This window comes from Salvelinus namaycush, chromosome 3 (assembly GCF_016432855.1).
Source record: "Salvelinus namaycush isolate Seneca chromosome 3, SaNama_1.0, whole genome shotgun sequence".
Lineage (NCBI taxonomy): Eukaryota > Metazoa > Chordata > Actinopteri > Salmoniformes > Salmonidae > Salvelinus > Salvelinus namaycush.
Genome location: NC_052309.1, coordinates 94826039 through 94845698, shown reverse-complemented (window position 1 = coordinate 94845698; position 19660 = coordinate 94826039). Strand labels below are relative to the sequence as shown.

The 19660-nt window shown below is 46.9% G+C and overlaps 1 protein-coding gene across 1 annotated transcript in view; it reads right to left on the bottom strand.

The window, feature by feature from the left end:
• Window positions 1–691: 691 nt before the first annotated feature.
• The window catches only part of ttyh2l (tweety homolog 2, like), a 109778-nt gene continuing 90809 nt past the window's right edge, over window positions 692–19660 (bottom strand). The window contains exons 7-14 of the mRNA XM_038988250.1: window positions 17620–17689; window positions 16481–16536; window positions 15492–15584; window positions 11169–11261; window positions 10455–10597; window positions 9454–9639; window positions 9040–9118; window positions 692–1590 (exon numbers count right to left, since the gene is read on the bottom strand). Of these exons, the coding sequence (XP_038844178.1) occupies window positions 1507–1590; window positions 9040–9118; window positions 9454–9639; window positions 10455–10597; window positions 11169–11261; window positions 15492–15584; window positions 16481–16536; window positions 17620–17689 (804 nt within the window). The 3' untranslated portion in view covers window positions 692–1506. The remainder of the gene's footprint in view (window positions 1591–9039; window positions 9119–9453; window positions 9640–10454; window positions 10598–11168; window positions 11262–15491; window positions 15585–16480; window positions 16537–17619; window positions 17690–19660) is intronic.

Genomic DNA, 19660 nt, shown 5'->3' with positions numbered 1-19660 from the left:
CGCATCCCAATGCTCTCTCCATCTTCCTGAAGTGTGAACTCATTCACTACTCCCTACAAGTTCAAAAGCATTGGATTGGTGTAGAAACGGGTTAGAGGGACAGTCATTTCCTTTCTAATCCATGCAGGGAAGTGAACAAGTGAGAGATTATTGGAACACAGCCACAGATTCAAGTGACACAATAGTGAACCAGAGCAATATTCAGTTGAGATGCCAAGCTACGGAAAGCCCTCGGTGTTGTCCTGAAATGAACTGGCATGGAACCTAAACTGAATATCGCTTTGTTTAATTCCTTTCAATGATTCACTGACACAATAATGAAACGGACTGATATTCAGTCGGGAATCCAGGCTAGAATTGAGCAGGACACAGCATGCAGGATGACACAGCATAGGAGAACAGAGAGAAACAGGTTAGAGGAAATAAAGGCTTTAGAAACATCGTCATGCATCCTTTCCCCTCAGTCCCTCTTACACATACATATAGTAGAAAACAGGGTTCTAAAAGGGTTCTTCGGCAGTCCCCATAGGAGAATCCCTTTCGGTTCCAGGTAGAACCATTTTCGGTTCCAGGTAGAACACTTTTGAGTTCCATGTAGAACCCTCTGTGGAAAGGGTTCTACATGGAACCTCAAAAGGTTCTACCTGGAACCAGAAGGGTTCTACTTAGAACCAAAAAGGGTTATTCAAAGGGCTCTCCTATGTGGACAGCCAAAGAACCCTTTTAGGTTCTAGACAGCACCTTTTTCTCTAAAAGTATAGACATCACATGAAAATTATCTGTTTTCCAGTCACATTTAAAAACGAGTCCATTATATTTGCCATTCCTTGACATCAATGAATAACCTGAAAGATAAGTGACAATACAGTATCCGTTTTCATCAAGTTTGACTCATCATTCTGAGGGAAGACATTATGAAGACTTTGGGTTGTGTCAAATGTGTAAGAGCTGTGTAGTCAAGTGTAAGAGGAGCTGAATGCTAGACTGGTTAGATGACACTTTGTAATAGCGATGACAGGTTGGGGAAGATTTAAGAGAGTTCATGTAATAACCATTTAACAGTCTATGGCTGTGAAGGAAATCAATCTGGTTATTTGTTGTCCCCTGAAATCCATCGAAGGTGACATCACTCGCAGGAAAAAAATATAAATGTTCAACTTGGTCCATAACAATCATGTCTTCTGATCTGGCTCGAGACGGACACTCACATTTGAAGAAAACACATAACTGAAGTGTGGGTTTGTTTGGGGAGAGAGGCAAGTGCACTTTACACTCAGGGTTCTATGTAGTCTCCTGGTTTCTACACGTACAGTACAGGACTTTGAGAGCGTCAGTGTGTTCCTGGGCTGTTGTTGACCCCATACCTCCTGCATTTAAGTAACAGATGGCCAGGAGAGCAGGGTGAGACATCCATGGACAGGGTTATCTGTAAACTCCGCTTCCTCAGTACAGTGGTAGTCCCAGACAGACCCTTCCTGAGGGGGACCAGTAGGCCATAGTTGGGGGCTATACCTGCTGGAAGTTTGTCCCAAAGTGTCTGATCTGTGCCTCAGTCATAGACAGGTAGGTGGTTCTCATTCTGGGAGAATACTGTAGGAGGAAGGAACAAAATACACATTAGATCCAATAACTGTGTGAAAGAAAAATTGTTTTTCTATCAATCAAACTTTGAAAAAAATTGCAGAAATTTTCAGACATTTGTTTTGATTAGGAGGTGCTAGGTGGTGGGTAGGTTAGAGAGTTGTGTGACTCAGTGTTCTGAACTACAGGGTAGCGGGGGAGTCGGCAGGACACAGGTCACGGGTGAAGGGCAGGCAGAGGTCAAAGGTGAGGGGCTTGTGGCCGAGTTTTGGGTTAGTGGCGGGAGGGCACATCACATGAAAAGTTCCACTCACAGGTTAACACACTGAGGGCACAACATCGCCGGAGGTCAGAGGTCACACAGCTGAGGTTAGAGGTTACAGAGCTTAGAGAGGTCACATTGTGGTCAGGACCAAACGAGCTGATTGGTTAATAATGGTCAGTCTCATTCCGGAGGTGTAGGGTTACAAGAGCAATAATTAGAACTAAGAACTAGAACTAAGAATTACAAGTAAGACTTAGAACCACCTCTTATTAGATGGGTGGAAGGAGAATGAGAGCGGTACGACAAAGGAAAGTATCCTCCTTAACAAAGGAAAGGGTAGTGTAAAGGTACAGTAAGGTTGTGTGTAGTGTATCCTCCTTAACAAAGGAAAGGGTAGTGTAAAGGTACAGTAAGGTTGTGTGTAGTGTATCCTCCTTAACAAAGGAAAGGGTAGTGTAAAGGTACAGTAAGGTTGTGTGTAGTGTATCCTCCTTAACGAAGGAAAGGGTAGTGTAAAGGTACAGTAAGGTTGTGTGTAGTGCATCCTCCTTAACAAAGGAAAGGGTAGTGTAAAGGTACAGTAAGGTTGTGTGTAGTGTATCCTCCTTAACGAAGGAAAGGGTAGTGTAAAGGTACAGTAAGGTTGTGTGTAGTGCATCCTCCTTAACAAAGGAAAGGGTAGTGTAAAGGTACAGTAAGGTTGTGTGTAGTGTATCCTCCTTAACAAAGGAAAGGGTAGTGTAAAGGTACAGTAAGGGTGTGTGTAGTGTATCCTCCTTAACAAAGGAAAGGGTAGTGTAAAGGTACAGTAAGGTTGTGTGTAGTGCATCCTCCTTAACAAAGGAAAGGGTAGTGTAAAGGTACAGTAGGTTTGTGTGTAGTGCATCCTCCTTAACAAAGGAAAGGGTAGGGTAGTATAAAGGTACAGTAAGGTTGTGTGTAGTGTATCCTCCTTAACAAAGGAAAGGGTAGTGTAAAGGTACAGTAAGGTTGTGTGTAGTGCATCCTCCTTAACAAAGGAAAGGGTAGTGTAAAGGTACAGTAAGGTTGTGTGTAGTGTATCCTCCTTAACAAAGGAAAGGGTAGTGTAAAGGTACAGTAAGGTTGTGTGTAGTGCATCCTCCTTAACAAAGGAAAGGGTAGTGTAAAGGTACAGTAAGGTTGTGTGTAGTGCATCCTCCTTAACAAAGGAAAGGGTAGTGTAAAGGTACAGTAAGGTTGTGTGTAGTGCATCCTCCTTAACAAAGGAAAGGGTAGTGTAAAGGTACAGTAAGGTTGTGTGTAGTGTATCCTCCTTAACAAAGGAAATGGTAATGTAAAGGTACAGTAAGGTTGTGTGTAGTGTATCCACCTTAACAAAGGAAAGGGTAGTGTAAAGGTACAGTAAGGTTGTGTGTAGTGTATCCTCCTTAACAAAGGAAAGGGTAGTGTAAAGGTACAGTAAGGTTGTGTGTAGTGCATCCTCCTTAACAAAGGAAAGGGTAGTGTAAAGGTACAGTAAGGTTGTGTGTAGTGCATCCTCCTTAACAAAGGAAAGGGTAGTGTAAAGGTACAGTAAGGTTGTGTGTAGTGCATCCTCCTTAACAAAGGAAAGGGTAGTGTAAAGGTACAGTAAGGGTGTGTGTAGTGTATCCTCCTTAACAAAGGAAAGGGTAGTGTAAAGGTACAGTAAGGTTGTGTGTAGTGTATCCTCCTTAACAAAGGAAAGGGTAGTGTAAAGGTACAGTAAGGTTGTGTGTAGTGCATCCTCCTTAACAAAGGAAAGGGTAGTGTAAAGGTACAGTAAGGTTGTGTGTAGTGCATCCTCCTTAACAAAGGAAAGGGTAGTGTAAAGGTACAGTAAGGTTGTGTGTAGTGCATCCTCCTTAACAAAGGAAAGGGTAGTGTAAAGGTACAGTAAGGTTGTGTGTAGTGTATCCTCCTTAACAAAGGAAATGGTAATGTAAAGGTACAGTAAGGTTGTGTGTAGTGTATCCACCTTAACAAAGGAAAGGGTAGTGTAAAGGTACAGTAAGGTTGTGTGTAGTGTATCCTCCTTAACAAAGGAAAGGGTAGTGTAAAGGTACAGTAAGGTTGTGTGTAGTGCATCCTCCTTAACAAAGGAAAGGGTAGTGTAAAGGTACAGTAAGGTTGTGTGTAGTGCATCCTCCTTAACAAAGGAAAGGGTAGTGTAAAGGTACAGTAAGGTTGTGTGTAGTGTATCCTCCTTAACAAAGGAAAGGGTAGTGTAAAGGTACAGTAAGGTTGTGTGTAGTGCATCCTCCTTAACAAAGGAAAGGGTAGTGTAAAGGTACAGTAAGGTTGTGTGTAGTGTACAACAGAACACTTACTGTTTCTAAATGTCTGCGAGTAAAAGAAAAAACAAAAATAAAGTTAGAAGCAAAATATGAGTTAGATGTCCGGTTAGGATTGTAAAATAACAAACTGTTCTTTAAGACAGCATAAAGAAATATGTGAGGTTCTGGCCTATACCCTATATGGTAGATGTAGAAAAAACAAAAGGCCAGTATGATTGGCACACAAAAAGGTTTTTGTCTCTGTCATTTGTACAAAAATAAAATATTTTTACAATATAAGATGGACAACTGCATATTGGCAACGGCTTAAAAACATCCAGTGGAAAATATAACGCTTCATAAATAAATAGGTTCCATCTATCCACATAAATCCACATCTGAATTGGATCTGTTTAAAAGACAGCTTCCTATCATCTAGTCCCACTTGTTTCCTGATGCCAGAGACTGACCCTGTGTGTCAGCGGTAGCATCTATTCCCACTTGTTTCCTGATGCCAGAGACTGATCCTGTGTGTTAGCGGTAGCATCTAGTCCCACTTGTTTCCTGATGCCAGAGACTGATCCTGTGTGTTAGCGGTATCATCTAGTCCCACTTGTTTCCTGATGCCAGAGACTGACCCTGTGTGTTAGCGGTATCATCTAGTCCCACTTGTTTCCTGATGCCAGAGACTGATCCTGTGTGTTAGCGGTATCATCTAGTCCCACTTGTTTCCTGATGCCAGAGACTGATCCTGTGTGTTAGCGGTATCATCTAGTCCCACTTGTTTCCTGATGCCAGAGACTGACCCTGTGTGTTAGCGGTATCATCTAGTCCCACTTGTTTCCTGATGCCAGAGTCTGACCCTGTGTGTTAGCGGTATCATCTAGTCCCACTTGTTTCCTGATGCCAGAGACTGATCCTGTGTGTTAGCGGTATCATCTAGTCCCACTTGTTTCCTGATGCCAGAGACTGACCCTGTGTGTTAGCGGTATCATCTAGTCCCACTTGTTTCCTGATGCCAGAGACTGACCCTGTGGGTTAGCGGTATCATCTAGTCCCACTTGTTTCCTGATGCCAGAGACTGACCCTGTGTGTTAGCGGTATCATCTAGTCCCACTTGTTTCCTGATGCCAGAGTCTGACCCTGTGTGTTAGCGGTATCATCTAGTCCAACTTGTTTCCTGATGCCAGAGACTGACCCTGTGTGTTAGCGGTATCATCTAGTCCCACTTGTTTCCTGATGCCAGAGACTGACCCTGTGTGTTAGCGGTATCATCTAGTCCCACTTGTTTCCTGATGCCAGAGACTGACCCTGTGTGTTAGCGGTATCATCTAGTCCCACTTGTTTCCTGATGCCAGAGACTGATCCTGTGTGTTAGCGGTATCATCTAGTCCCACTTGTTTCCTGATGCCAGAGTCTGACCCTGTGTGTTAGCGGTATCATCTAGTCCCACTTGTTTCCTGATGCCAGAGACTGACCCTGTGTGTTAGCGGTATCATCTAGTCCCACTTGTTTCCTGATGCCAGAGACTGACCCTGTGTGTTAGCGGTAGCATCTAGTCCCACTTGTTTCCTGATGCCAGAGACTGACCCTGTGTGTTAGAGCAGTATCATCTAGTCACACTTGTTTCCTGATGCCAGAGACTGATCCTGTGTGTTAGCGGTATCATCTAGTCCCACTTGTTTCCTGATGCCAGAGACTGACCCTGTGTGTTAGCGGTATCATCTAGTCCCACTTGTTTCCTGATGCCAGAGACTGATCCTGTGTGTTAGCGGTATCATCTAGTCCCACTTGTTTCCTGATGCCAGAGACTGATCCTGTGTGTTAGCGGTATCATCTAGTCCCACTTGTTTCCTGATGCCAGACACTGATCCTGTGTGTTAGCGGTAGCATCTAGTCCCACTGGTTTCCTGATGCCAGAGACTGATCCTGTGTGTTAGCGGTAGCATCTAGTCCCACTTGTTTCCTGATGCCAGAGACTGACCCTGTGTGTTAGCGGTATCATTTATTAAATGTGCAGACTTAAGTGCTCTGTAGTCTCGCTTGCACGTGTGTGTGTGTGTGTGTGTGTGTGTGTGTGTGTGTGTGTGTGTGTGTGTGTGTGTGTGTGTGTGTGTGTGTGTGTGTGCGTGCGCATGCCTGTGTGTGTGTGTAAGAAGAGACTAAGTGTTCTGACTCTGAAGAGTTTGATTCTCTCCCTGCACACAGCAGCACTAGAACAACGGTTCTGCTTCACAGCAACATCATGTAACATTACCAGTCAGGTCATACTGTAACATTACCAGTCAGGCCATCCTGTAACATTGCCAGTCAGGCTATCCTGTAACATTGCCAGTCAGGCCATACTGTAACATTACCAGTCAGGCCATACTGTAACATTACCAGGCAGGCCATACTGTAACATTACCAGTCAGACCATACTGTAACATTACCAGTCAGACCATACTGTAACATTACCAGTCAGACCATACTGTAACATTACCAGTCAGACCATACTGTAACATTACCAGTCAGGTCATACTGTAACATTACCAGTCAGACCATACTGTAACATTACCAGTCAGGCCATCCTGTAACATTGCCAGGCAGGCCATACTGTAACATTACCAGTCAGACCATACTGTAACATTACCAGTCAGACCATACTGTAACATTACCAGTCAGACCATACTGTAACATTACCAGTCAGGCCGTACTGTAACATTACCAGTCAGACCATCCTGTAACATTACCAGTCAGACCATCCTGTAACATTACCAGTCAGACCATCCTGTAACATTACCAGTCAGACCATCCTGTAACATTACCAGTCAGACCATCCTGTAACATTACCAGTCAGGCCATACTGTAACATTACCAGTCAGGCCGTACTGTAACATTACCAGTCAGACCATACTGTAACATTACCAGTCAGGTCATCCTGTAACATTACCAGTCAGGCCATACTGCAACATTACCAGTCAGGTCATACTGTAACATTACCAGTCAGACCATACTGTAACATTACAGTAGCATCTCTCTAGGGTCATTAGCAGGCTAGCCTCTCTCTAGGGTCATTAGCAGGCTAGCCTCTCTCTAGGGTCATTAGCAGGCTAGCATCTCTCTAGGGTCATTAGCAGGCTAGCATCTCTCTAGGGTCATTAGCAGTCTAGCCTCTCTCTACGGTCAGTAGCAGGCTAGCATCTCTCTGAGGTCATTAGCAGGCTATCCTCTCTATAGGGTCATTAGCAGGCTATGCTCTCTATAGGGTCAGTAGTAGGTTAGCCTCTCCCTAGGGTCATTAGCAGGCTAGCATCTCTCTGAGGTCATTAGCAGGCTAGCCTCTCCCTAGGTTCATTAGCAGGCTATCCTCTCTATAGGGTCATTAGCAGGTTAGCCTCTCCCTAGGGTCATTAGCAGGCTAGCGTCTCTCTAGGGTCATTAGCAGGCTAGCCTCTCTCTAGGGTCATTAGCAGGCTAGCATCTCTCTACAGTCATTAGCAGGCTAGCATCTCTCTACAGTCATTAGCAGGCTAGCATCTCTCTACAGTCATTAGCAGGCTAGCATCTCTCTACGGTCATTAGCAGGCTAGCATCTCTCTACGGTCATTAGCAGGTTAGCCTCTCCCTAGGGTCATTAGCAGGCTAGCATCTCTCTGCGGTCATTAGCAGGTTAGCCTCTCCCTAGGGTCATTAGCAGGCTAGCATCTCTCTGCGGTCATTAGCAGGTTAGCCTCTCTCTAGGGTCATTAGCAGGCTAGCATCTCTCTGCGGTCATTAGCAGGTTAGCCTCTCTCTAGGGTCATTAGCAGGCTAGCCTCTCTCTAGGGTCATTAGCAGGCTAGCCTCTCTCTAGGGTCATTAGCAGGCTAGCATCTATCTACAGTCATCTGCAGGCTAGCATCTCTCTAGGGTCATTAGCAGGCTAGCCTCTCTCTAGGGTCATTAGCAGGCTAGCATCTCTCTATGGTCATTAGCAGACTAGCCTCTCTCTAGGGTCATTAGCAGGCTAGCCTCTCTCTAGGGTCATTAGCAGGCTAGCATCTCTCTACGGTCATTAGCAGGCTAGCATCTCTCTAGGGTCATTAGCAGGCTAGCATCTCTCTACGGTCATTAGCAGGCTAGCATCTCTCTACGGTCATTAGCAGGCTAGCCTCTCTCTAGGGTCATTAGCAGGCTAGCCTCTCTCTAGGGTCATTAGCAGGCTAGCCTCTCTCTAGGGTCATTAGCAGGCCTGCATCAGAGCATCAGGCCAAATAATGGCACAAGGGAGAAGAGCATGTACTGTTTTGTCAGTATTTCAGTCCATGACCAGCAGAGAGCAGACTTTCACCATAATGTGCAGTGGAAGGGCCAATCCCAAATCGACCCCACAAATAAACCCTAGTGAAAATCTGAGAGTATTTGATTGGTATAAGCAATATGATGAAACGTCCAGATAGCAAGGTGGATCACAAGTGTATAGGGCACAGGTTTTAGGGGACAATTTAGGACTGGGCCAATTATCTGGACCAGACGCTCTTATCCAGAGAGATTTACAGGAGCAATTAGGGTTAAGTGCCTTGCTCAAGGGCACAGTGACAGATTTTTGCCCTAGTCGGCTCAGAGATTTGAACCAGTGACCTTACGGTTACTGGCCCAACACTCTTAACCGCTAGGCTACCTGCTGCCCACAGGAGGTTTCTGTCAGGCTGTGGATACTGTATGGTAGACACAGTGAAGGCAGCAGGGTGTCTTGGAGAATGTCTGTGGTCCTTCAGTACAATATGTGTTAGTGTTGATGCCATTATCTAACAAGGGACCTGTCTGGCCTCTGGCTCTACACACAGTAACTCTACATGAGTGTTGTCTGTGGTCCTTCAGTAGAACGGAGCACTGTTAATGTCAGTGACATCATCACACGAGGGACCTCCAGAACGAGAGACCTGGCCAACGTACCGAGGGTGGCGGGGATCCCCTCCCGATCAGAGGAACGTTCTCATAACGAGGGTTCCCTCCAAACAGCATGGACTGATTCCTATAGGAGAGAGACATGGGGGGAGAGATAGAGAGAGAGAGACAGAGAGAGTGAGTGAGGGGGGGTGCAGAAAGAGAGAGAAAGAGAGACAGAGAGAGAGAGTGAGAGAGGGAGTGAGAGAGCGAGAGAAACAGACAGAGAGAGAGAGAGTGAGAGAGAAACAGAGAGAGAGAGAGAGAGAGAGAGAGTCAACTTATCTGATAAAACAAACACAGTGCTGCTTATTCCAGACACACACACATGGACACAGATACGGACAGGGATAGGGACACGCACACGGACAGGGACACACAGGCCAACACAGACACCCTACCGCACCTCCTCTCTCTACTTACATGTACTCTGAGGTGGGGAGGATGGCGGCAGTCTGTGGTGGAGGGTGTGGACTGGCCTGGCTGTCCAGACTGCTGCTGAAGCTACAGAAGCTGTGTACATGGCTGGCTCTACTGGGGTTGAAGGCCATATGACGGGCCTGGGGGTTAAACGGATCCTCCTCATCGATATCGTCATAGTCCCTGTCCCTGAGATCACCACAGGGGAGAACACAGTCAGTCAGAGCCAGGCTTTCTGTTAGTTTCATTTCAAGGAAGGGCACAATGGTGCCCAAAGCAACATCCAGGCCCTCTAGCATCAACATCCAGGCCCTCTAGCATCAACATCCAGACCCTCTAGCATCAACATCCAGACCCTCTAGCATCAACATCCAGGCCCTCTAGCATCAACATCCAGGCCCTCTAGCATCAACATCCAGGCCCTCTAGCATCAACATCCAGGCCCTCTAGCATCAACATCCAGGCCCTCTAGCATCAATATCCAGGCCCTCTAGCATCAACATCCAGGCCCTCTAGCATCAACATCCAGGCCCTCTAGCATCAACATCCAGGCCCTCTAGCATCAACATCCAGGCCCTCTAGCATCAACATCCAGGACCTCTAGCATCAACATCCAGGCCCTCTAGCACACAGTAGGTTGGTGACACCTTAATTGGGGAGGACAGGCTCATAATAATGGCTGGAGCGGAGTCGGTGGAATGGTATGAAATACATCAAACACATGGTTTCCATGGTTTCCAGGTGTTTGATGCCATTCCATTTGCTCCGTTCCGGCCATTATTATGAGCCGTCCTCCCCTCAGCAGCCTCCTGTGGTCTAACATCAACATTGTTCATTGAAACCAATAAACACAAAAGAACCACTATAGCAAACATCTTTTAGGCCGTGAATCTCCCAGTCCTTATTTGGTTAGGCTTAGGTGTAAAGGTCAAGGTTGGGGTTGTGGATGTGGTTACAGGTAGGTTGAACACACATAGACCAGATACAGTGTTACCAGTGCCTACCTGCTGGTGATGAGGGTCCATGCCCGGGGGATGGCACACAGCATGACACAGAAGGCACTGACCGACAGCAGAGAGAAGAGGCAGAGGTAGAGGAGACCCTCCACCCCGTCATAACACACCCCCATCAGACCATCCAGGTAGTTCTACAACACAACATACCCTCACTGTTATCATCACTGTTATCCTCACTGTTATCCTCACTGTTATCCTCACTGTTATCCTCACTGTTATCCTCACTGTTACCCTCACTGTTACCCTCACTGTTATCATCACTGTTATCCTCACTGTTATCCTCACTGTTATCCTCACTGTTATCCTCACTGTTATCATCACTGTTATCCTCACTGTTATCCTCACTGTTATCCTCACTGTTATCCTCACTGTTATCCTCACTGTTACCCTCACTGTTACCCTCACTGTTACCCTCACTGTTACCCTCACAGTTACCCTCACTGTTACCCTCACAGTTACCCTCACTGTTACCCTCACTGTTACCCTCACTGTTACCATCACTGTTACCATTACTGTTAAGATTCGAACTCCTTTTCTATTTTTGGTATAGTCACAAAGTGGAGTGTTGTGAGATAATAGTTTTGGGGGGATTTCAAAGAACCTTTTGTCTTTTCATTCAAGTGTCTCTGGGTATGTTCTCATTCTACAGACGCATTCAGACTGTAACCATGACGTGCTCTCGTGTCAGGGTAATCATCTCACCTTATGGAGCCCCCTGCAGTCTAGCAGGGCTGTTAACTGGTTCAGGTTGAACTCTGTAGAGTTCAGCAGGCGCTGGATGCCCAGAAGGTCTCTCTGTAGACAAGGTATGAAGATAGTGTGAGGAAAAACTCACTATGTATCCTCCTGTAACACTATGGGTTCTCCTATAACACTATGTATCCTCCTGTAACACTACGTGTCCTCCTGTAACACTATGTGTCCTCCTGTAACACTATGTGTCCTCCTGTAACACTATGGGTCCTCCTGTAACACTATGGGTCCTCCTGTAACACTATGTGTCTTCCTGTAACACTATGTATCCTCCTGTAACACTATGGGTCCTCCTGTAACACTATGTGTCTTCCTGTAACACTATGTATCCTCCTGTAACACTATGTATCCTCCTGTAACACTATGGGTCCTCCTGTAACACGATGTGTCTTCCTGTAACACTATGTATCCTCCTGTAACACTATGTATCCTCCTGTAACACTATGTATCCTCCTGTAACTCCATGTGTCCCCCTGTAACACTATGTGTCCTCCTGTAACACTATGGGTCCTCCTGTAACACTATGTATCCCCCTGTAACAATATGTGTCCTCCTGTAACACTATGTGTCTTCCTGTAACACTATTTATCCTCCTGTAACACTATGTATCCTCCTGTAACACTATGAGTCCTCCTGTAACACTATGTGTCTTCCTGTAACACTATGTATCCTCCTGTAACACTATGGGTCCTCCTGTAACACTATGTGTCTTCCTGTAACACTATGTATCCTCCTGTAACACTATGTATCCTCCTGTAACACTATGTATCCTCCTGTAACACTATATGTCCTCCTGTAACACTATGTGTCCTCCTGTAACACTATGTGTCCTCCTGTAACACTATGTGTCCTCCTGTAACACTATGCGTCCTCCTGTAACACTATGTGTCCTCCTGTAACTCCATGTGTCCTCCTGTAACACTATGTGTCTTCCTGTAACACTATGTGTCTTCCTGTAACACTATGTGTCCTCCTGTAACACTATGTGTCCTCCTGTAACACTATGTGTCCTCCTGTAACACTATGCGTCCTCCTGTAACACTATGTATCCTCCTGTAACACTATGTATCCTCCTGTAACACTATGTGTCCTCCTGTAACACTATGTGTCTTCCTGTAACTCCATGTATCCTCCTGTAACTCCATGTGTCCTCCTGTAACACTATGTGTCCTCCTGTAACACTATGTATCCTCCTGTAACACTATGTGTCCTCCTGTAACACTATGTGTCTTCCTGTAACTCCATGTATCCTCCTGTAACTCCATGTGTCCTCCTAGCTCCACTAGTCTAAGGATAACATTTCACTCTTCTATACACAGTGGCACAGAGCACTAATTAACCCTAACATGTTAAACAGACATGCAGGATTTGACCATTCATCTCCATGAGGGCTTTAACAGCGTTTTAACGCTCTGCCCGTACATGTTGAGAAGAGAACATTGTCACCATGAGCACCAGATGTTGAACTCCATAGAGATATATGTAGTGAATATAATAAATATAATGCTATTTCTATGTTGACGGCTGCTCCATCCACCCACCTCAGCAGTAGGGAAGACAGGTACAGACAACTGCAGTAGTCCTTGTATCTGTCCCAGTCACCCACCTCAGCAGTAGGGAAGACAGGTACAGAGAACTGCAGTAGTCCTTGTATCTGTCCCAGTCACTCACCTCAGCAGTAGGGAAGGCAGGTACAGACAACTGTAGTAGTCCTTGTATCTGTCCCAGTCACCCACCTCAGCAGTAGGGAAGACAGGTACAGACAACTGCAGTAGTCCTTGTATCTGTCCCAGTCACTCACCTCAGCAGTAGGGACGACAGGTACAGAGAACTGCAGTAGTCCTTGTATCTGTCCCAGTCACTCACCTCAGCAGTAGGGAAGACAGGTACAGACAACTGCAGTAGTCCTTGTATCTGTCCCAGTCACTCACCTCAGCAGTAGGGAAGACAGGTACAGACAACTGCAGTAGTCCTTGTATCTATCCCAGTCACCCACCTCAGCAGTAGGGAGGGCAGGTACAGACAACTGCAGTAGTCCTTGTATCTGTCCCAGTCACTCACCTCAGCAGTAGGGAAGACAGGTACAGACAACTGCAGTAGTCCTTGTATCTGTCCCAGTCACTCACCTCAGCAGTAGGGAAGACAGGTACAGAGAACTGTAGTAGTCCTTGTATCTGTCCCAGTCACCCACCTCAGCAGTAGGGAGGACAGGTACAGACAACTGCAGTAGTCCTTGTATCTGTCCCAGTCACTCACCTCAGCAGTAGGGAAGACAGGTACAGACCAACTGCAGTAGTCCTTGTATCTGTCCCAGTCACCCACCTCAGCAGTAGGGAAGACAGGTACAGACAACTGCAGTAGTCCTTGTATCTGTCCCAGTCACTCACCTCAGCAGTAGGGACGACAGGTACAGAGAACTGCAGTAGTCCTTGTATCTGTCCCAGTCACTCACCTCAGCAGTAGGGAGGACAGGTACAGACAACTGTAGTAGTCCTTGTATCTATCCCAGTCACTCACCTCAGCAGTAGGGAGGACAGGTACAGACAACTGTAGTAGTCCTTGTATCTATCCCAGTCACTCACCTCAGCAGTAGGGAGGACAGGTACAGACAACTGCAGTAGTCCTTGTATCTATCCCAGTCACTCACCTCAGCAGTAGGGAGGACAGGTACAGACAACTGTAGTAGTCCTTGTATCTATCCCAGTCACTCACCTCAGCAGTAGGGAGGACAGGTACAGACAACTGCAGTAGTCCTTGTATCTATCCCAGTCACTCACCTCAGCAGTAGGGAGGACAGGTACAGACAACTGTAGTAGTCCTTGTATCTATCCCAGTCACTCACCTCAGCAGTAGGGAGGACAGGTACAGACAACTGCAGTAGTCCTTGTATCTATCCCAGTCACTCACCTCAGCAGTAGGGAGGACAGGTACAGACAACTGCAGTAGTCCTTGTATCTGTCCCAGTCACTCACCTCAGCAGTAGGGAGGACAGGTACAGACAACTGCAGTAGTCCTTGTATCTATCCCAGTCACTCACCTCAGCAGTAGGGAGGACAGGTACAGACAACTGCAGTAGTCCTTGTATCTGTCCCAGTCACTCACCTCAGCAGTAGGGAAGACAGGTACAGAGAACTGCAGTAGTCCTTGTATCTGTCCCAGTCACTCACCTCAGCAGTAGGGAAGACAGGTACAGAGAACTGCAGTAGTCCTTGTATCTGTCCCAGTCACTCACCTCAGCAGTAGGGAGGACAGGTACAGAGAACTGCAGTAGTCCTTGTATCTGTCCCAGTCACTCACCTCAGCAGTAGGGAGGACAGGTACAGACAACTGCAGTAGTCCTTGTATCTGTCCCAGTCACTCACCTCAGCAGTAGGGAAGACAGGTACAGACAACTGCAGTAGTCCTTGTATCTGTCCCAGTCACTCACCTCAGCAGTAGGGAAGGCAGGTACAGACAACTGCAGTAGTCCTTGTATCTGTCCCAGTCACTCACCTCAGCAGTAGGGAGGACAGGTACAGAGAACTGCAGTAGTCCTTGTATCTGTCCCAGTCACTCACCTCAGCAGTAGGGAGGACAGGTACAGAGAACTGCAGTAGTCCTTGTATCTGTCCCAGTCACTCACCTCAGCAGTAGGGAAGGCAGGTACAGACAACTGTAGTAGTCCTTGTATCTGTCCCAGTCACTCACCTCAGCAGTAGGGAAGACAGGTACAGACAACTGTAGTAGTCCTTGTATCTATCCCAGTCACTCACCTCAGCAGTAGGGAGGACAGGTACAGACAACTGCAGTAGTCCTTGTATCTGTCCCAGTCACTCACCTCAGCAGTAGGGAAGACAGGTACAGACAACTGCAGTAGTCCTTGTATCTGTCCCAGTCACTCACCTCAGCAGTAGGGAAGGCAGGTACAGAGAACTGCAGTAGTCCTTGTATCTGTCCCAGTCACTCACCTCAGCAGTAGGGAAGACAGGTACAGACAACTGCAGTAGTCCTTGTATCTGTCCCAGTCACTCACCTCAGCAGTAGGGAAGACAGGTACAGACAACTGCAGTAGTCCTTGTATCTGTCCCAGTCACTCACCTCAGCAGTAGGGAGGACAGGTACAGACAACTGCAGTAGTCCTTGTATCTGTCCCAGTCACTCACCTCAGCAGTAGGGAAGACAGGTACAGACAACTGCAGTAGTCCTTGTATCTGTCCCAGTCACTCACCTCAGCAGTAGGGACGACAGGTACAGAGAACTGCAGTAGTCCTTGTATCTGTCCCAGTCACTCACCTCAGCAGTAGGGAAGACAGGTACAGAGAACTGTAGTAGTCCTTGTATCTGGATCTGCATGGTGGTCAGAGACCTCTGGAAGATAGTCAGAGACTGATGCACACACACACACACACACACACACACACACACACACACACACACACACACACGTAAGAAAAGACACACACACATGCAGGAAAACACGCACAAACGACATGCACACACATTCACACACACACACAAAAAATAATTGTAGAGTCAAAGCTGTGTAGAAACACGAGTGAAAATATGTCATAAAGTGTGTCATTATGGACGCTTAATGGAGGACACGTTCATTTCAGATGGAGGGCCCCATATTATCCAGATTACCCCACACACCCCAAAACACCCTCCCCTCTCTGATCCCTCTCTGATCCCTAGCACAAACAACAGACAATATTTCCATTGGCTCAGCCATAAGAGGGCACATTATCTGTGTCTACTTAACAAGGCATAACACAAAGCTTTAAATGGATACTGCTGTGTGTGTGTGTGTGTGTGTGTGTGCATGCGTTCTGTGTGTGTACGTGCGTTCTGTGTGCGTGCGTTCTGTGTGTGTGCGTGTGTGTGTGCGTGCGTTCTGTGTGTGTGTGTGTGTGTGTGTGTGTGTGTGTGTGTGTGTGTGTGTGTGTGTGTGTGTGTGTGTGTGTGTGTGTGTGTGTGTGTGTGTGTGTGTGGACTGTGTAGTCCTTGAGGCAGACTATACACACTGTCTATGTCTACACCCCACTAATTATCTCCAAACCCCACTGATAACATGGACTTGGATCAAAGTGTATTTTTGTTGTGGTCTTGAAGTCATTAAATTAGTAGTGCTGCTTGTTTTTATCCCCAGAAGCTCAAAAACGTTTTCATTAACATCTGCTTCTGAACTAATCAAACTAATGAAGGTAAACTACTTTTAAAAGTAAAATATTATTAATGTGTGTGTCTGTGTTTGTGTGTGTGTTAGAAGGTGATTTCAGTACCTGTTGGAAAGGGTTGGGTAGACTCTGACTGCAATACAGGTAGTAGTGTGTCACTTCTGTTAGGAGGAGAGAGAGAGGAGAGAGAGGGGGGAGAGAGAGCAAGAGAGAGCGAGAGGGGGGAGAGTGTGAGAGGAGAGAGAGGGTGGGAGAGAGAGAGGGGGAGACAAAGAGAGCGAGAGATGGACGGAAGTGGAGAGAGAGAGGCGAGAGAGGGAGTGACAGGGAGAGAGACATAGAGAGGGGGGGGGGATAGAGAGAGAGGGAGAGAGAGAGAGAGGGGGGGGAGGGAGAGAGAGACCATGAGAGAATGAGAGAGGGACAGGAAGAGAAAGGGACAGGGAGAGAGAGGGGGAGGGAGATTGGAGCATGAGAGAGAGCGGGAGAGGAGAGAGGGAGAGACAGAGAGGAGAGAGAGGGAGGAAGGGGGGGCAGGGGGAGAGAGGGGGAGAGGAGAGCGCAAGTGAGAGAGCAGGAGAGGAGAGAGGGAGAGAGAGAGGAGAGAGAGAGGGAGGAAGGGGGGGGGGGGGGGGGGGGATGGGGAGAGAGGGGGAGAGGAGAGCGCAAGAGAGAGAGCGGGAGAAGATAGAGAGAGAGAGAGTCAAACAACCAAAGCTCATCCCAATGAAGATGAACCCAAACACACACTGTACTAATTATGTTCATTCGTTTTAGAAAGAAAAGACAACATAAACACATCTTAACATGTAGGATTTGTTCTGAAACAGTGATTCTATCTGGCCAGTGGTTCTATCTGACCAGTGATTCTATCTGACCAGTGATTCTATCTGACCAGTGGTTCAATCTGACCAGTGGTTCAATCTGCCCAGTGGTTCTATCTGCCCAGTGGTTCTATCTGCCCAGTGGTTCTATCTGCCCAGTGGTTCTATCTGGCCAGTGATTCTATCTGCCCAGTGATTCTATCTGCCCAGTGGTTCTATCTGCCCAGTGGTTCTATCTGCCCAGTGGTTCTATCTGCCCAGTGGTTCTATCTGCCCAGTGGTTCTATCTGCCCAGTGGTTCTATCTGGCCAGTGGTTCTATCTGGCCAGTGATTCTATCTGACCAGTGTGGACTGTGAAGATAACTTGCATAAATCACTGCTATTAGTAAAACTTGAACTTGAACAGGAAGGTACCTCACCTGCACTGAGGAACTCCTTGGTCCTGTTTGCTATGAACTTGTCTGGAGACACACAGAAGTCACTGGTGCCCTGAAGGGAAAACAAGATAATATACTGTCAGAAGTCATTGGTGCCCTGCAGGGGAAACAAGATAATATACCGTCAGAAGTCACTGGTGCCCTGCAGGGGAAACAGGACACTATACAGTCAGAAGTTACTGGTGCCCTGCAGGGAAACAGGACCCTATACAGTTAGAAGTTACTGGTGCCCTGCAGGGGAAACAGGACACTATACAGTCAGAAGTTACTGGTGCCCTGCAGGGGAAACAGGACACTATACAGTTAGAAGTTACTGGTGCCCTGCAGGGGAAACAGGACACTATACAGTCAGAAGTTACTGGTGCCCTGCAGGGGAAACAGGACACTATACAGTCAGAAGTTACTGGTGCCCTGCAGGGGAAACAGGACACTATACAGTCAGAAGTTACTGGTGCCCTGCTGGGGAAACAAGACACTATACAGTCAGAAGTTACTGGTGCCCTGCTGGGGAAACAGGACACTATACAGTCAGAAGTTACTGGTGCCCTGCAGGGGAAACAGGACACTATACAGTCAGAAGTTACTGGTGCCCTGCAGGTAACAGGACACTATACATTCAGAAGTTACTGTTTTATTAGACAGTCGATGGAGGCCGTGACAGAAAATAACATCCTGTCCAAGTAAATCAACTATAGATCACACAAGAGGGCTGTTAGTTACAACAGTCTACACGCCTCTTTAACCTGTGCTGAACGTAGCAGAACCAACCCTGGCATACAGTCTGTGTGTGTGTGTGTGTGTGTGTGTGTGTGTGTGTGTGTGTGTGTGTGTGTGTGTGTGTGTGTGTGTGTGTGTGTGTGTGTGTGTGTGTGTGTGTGTGTGTGGTTAGTGCTATCCGGGGTCCTTGGGACATCCCAACCCTAAACCCTAACCTTAAACCTTACCTTAACCATTTCACATTTCAACTTTAATGGGGTGACCTCAGAGTTAGATGCCCTAAGGACCCCAGATAGCAAGGACTGTGCATGCGTGTGTGTGCGTGTTTGTGTGTGTAGGGAGAGAGCCTGTTGATGTGCATGCATAAGCAATTACTGGCAGGCCAAAAATCCCCAGTATTCAGACTGTCACTCCTAGAGAGGGCCATACACATAGAAATACAATGACATGTCTAGAAGTTTAGAGGTAATCTATATAGTCATGATCTATTGGCATTATATTTCTATGACCAAATATTTCTCACCCTCTCTTATTGTTGGGAGAGGAGGAGTTGAGGAGGAGGAACAATGATCTGGGTTGAGGAGGAGGAGAAACAATGATCTGGGTTGAGGAGGAGGAGGAACAATGATCTGGGTTGAAGAGGAGGAGGAACAATGATCTGGGTTGAGGAGGAGGAGGAACAATGATCTGGGTTGAGGAGGAGGAGGAACAATGATCTGGGTTGAGGAGGAGGAGGAACAATGATCTGGGTTGAGGAGGAGGAGGAACAATGATCTGGGTTGAGGAAGAGGAGGAAAAATGATCTGGGTTGAGGAGGAGGAGGAACAATGATCTGGGTTGAGGAGGAGGAGGAACAATGATCTGGGTTGAGGAGGAGAAATCAACGGAAGAGGAGAATGAGGAACGCAGGGAAAAAAACTGCATCACAGTATCTGTGTCTTACTGCTAGGGATTGACCTCTACCCTGATCTCCATAGACCACATCACAGTATATGTGTCTTACTGCTAGGGCTTGACCTCTACCCTGATCTCCATAGACCACATCACAGTATCTGTGTCTTACTGCTAGGGATTGACCTCTACCCTGATCTCCATAGACCACATCACAGTATCTGTGTCTTACTGCTAGGGATTGACCTCTACCCTGATCTCCATAGACCACATCACAGTATCTGTGTCTTACTGCTAGGGATTGACCTCTACCCTGATCTCCATAGACCACATCACAGTATCTGTGTCTTACTGCTAGGGATTGACCTCTACCCTGATCTCCATAGACCACATCACAGTATATGTGTCTTACTGC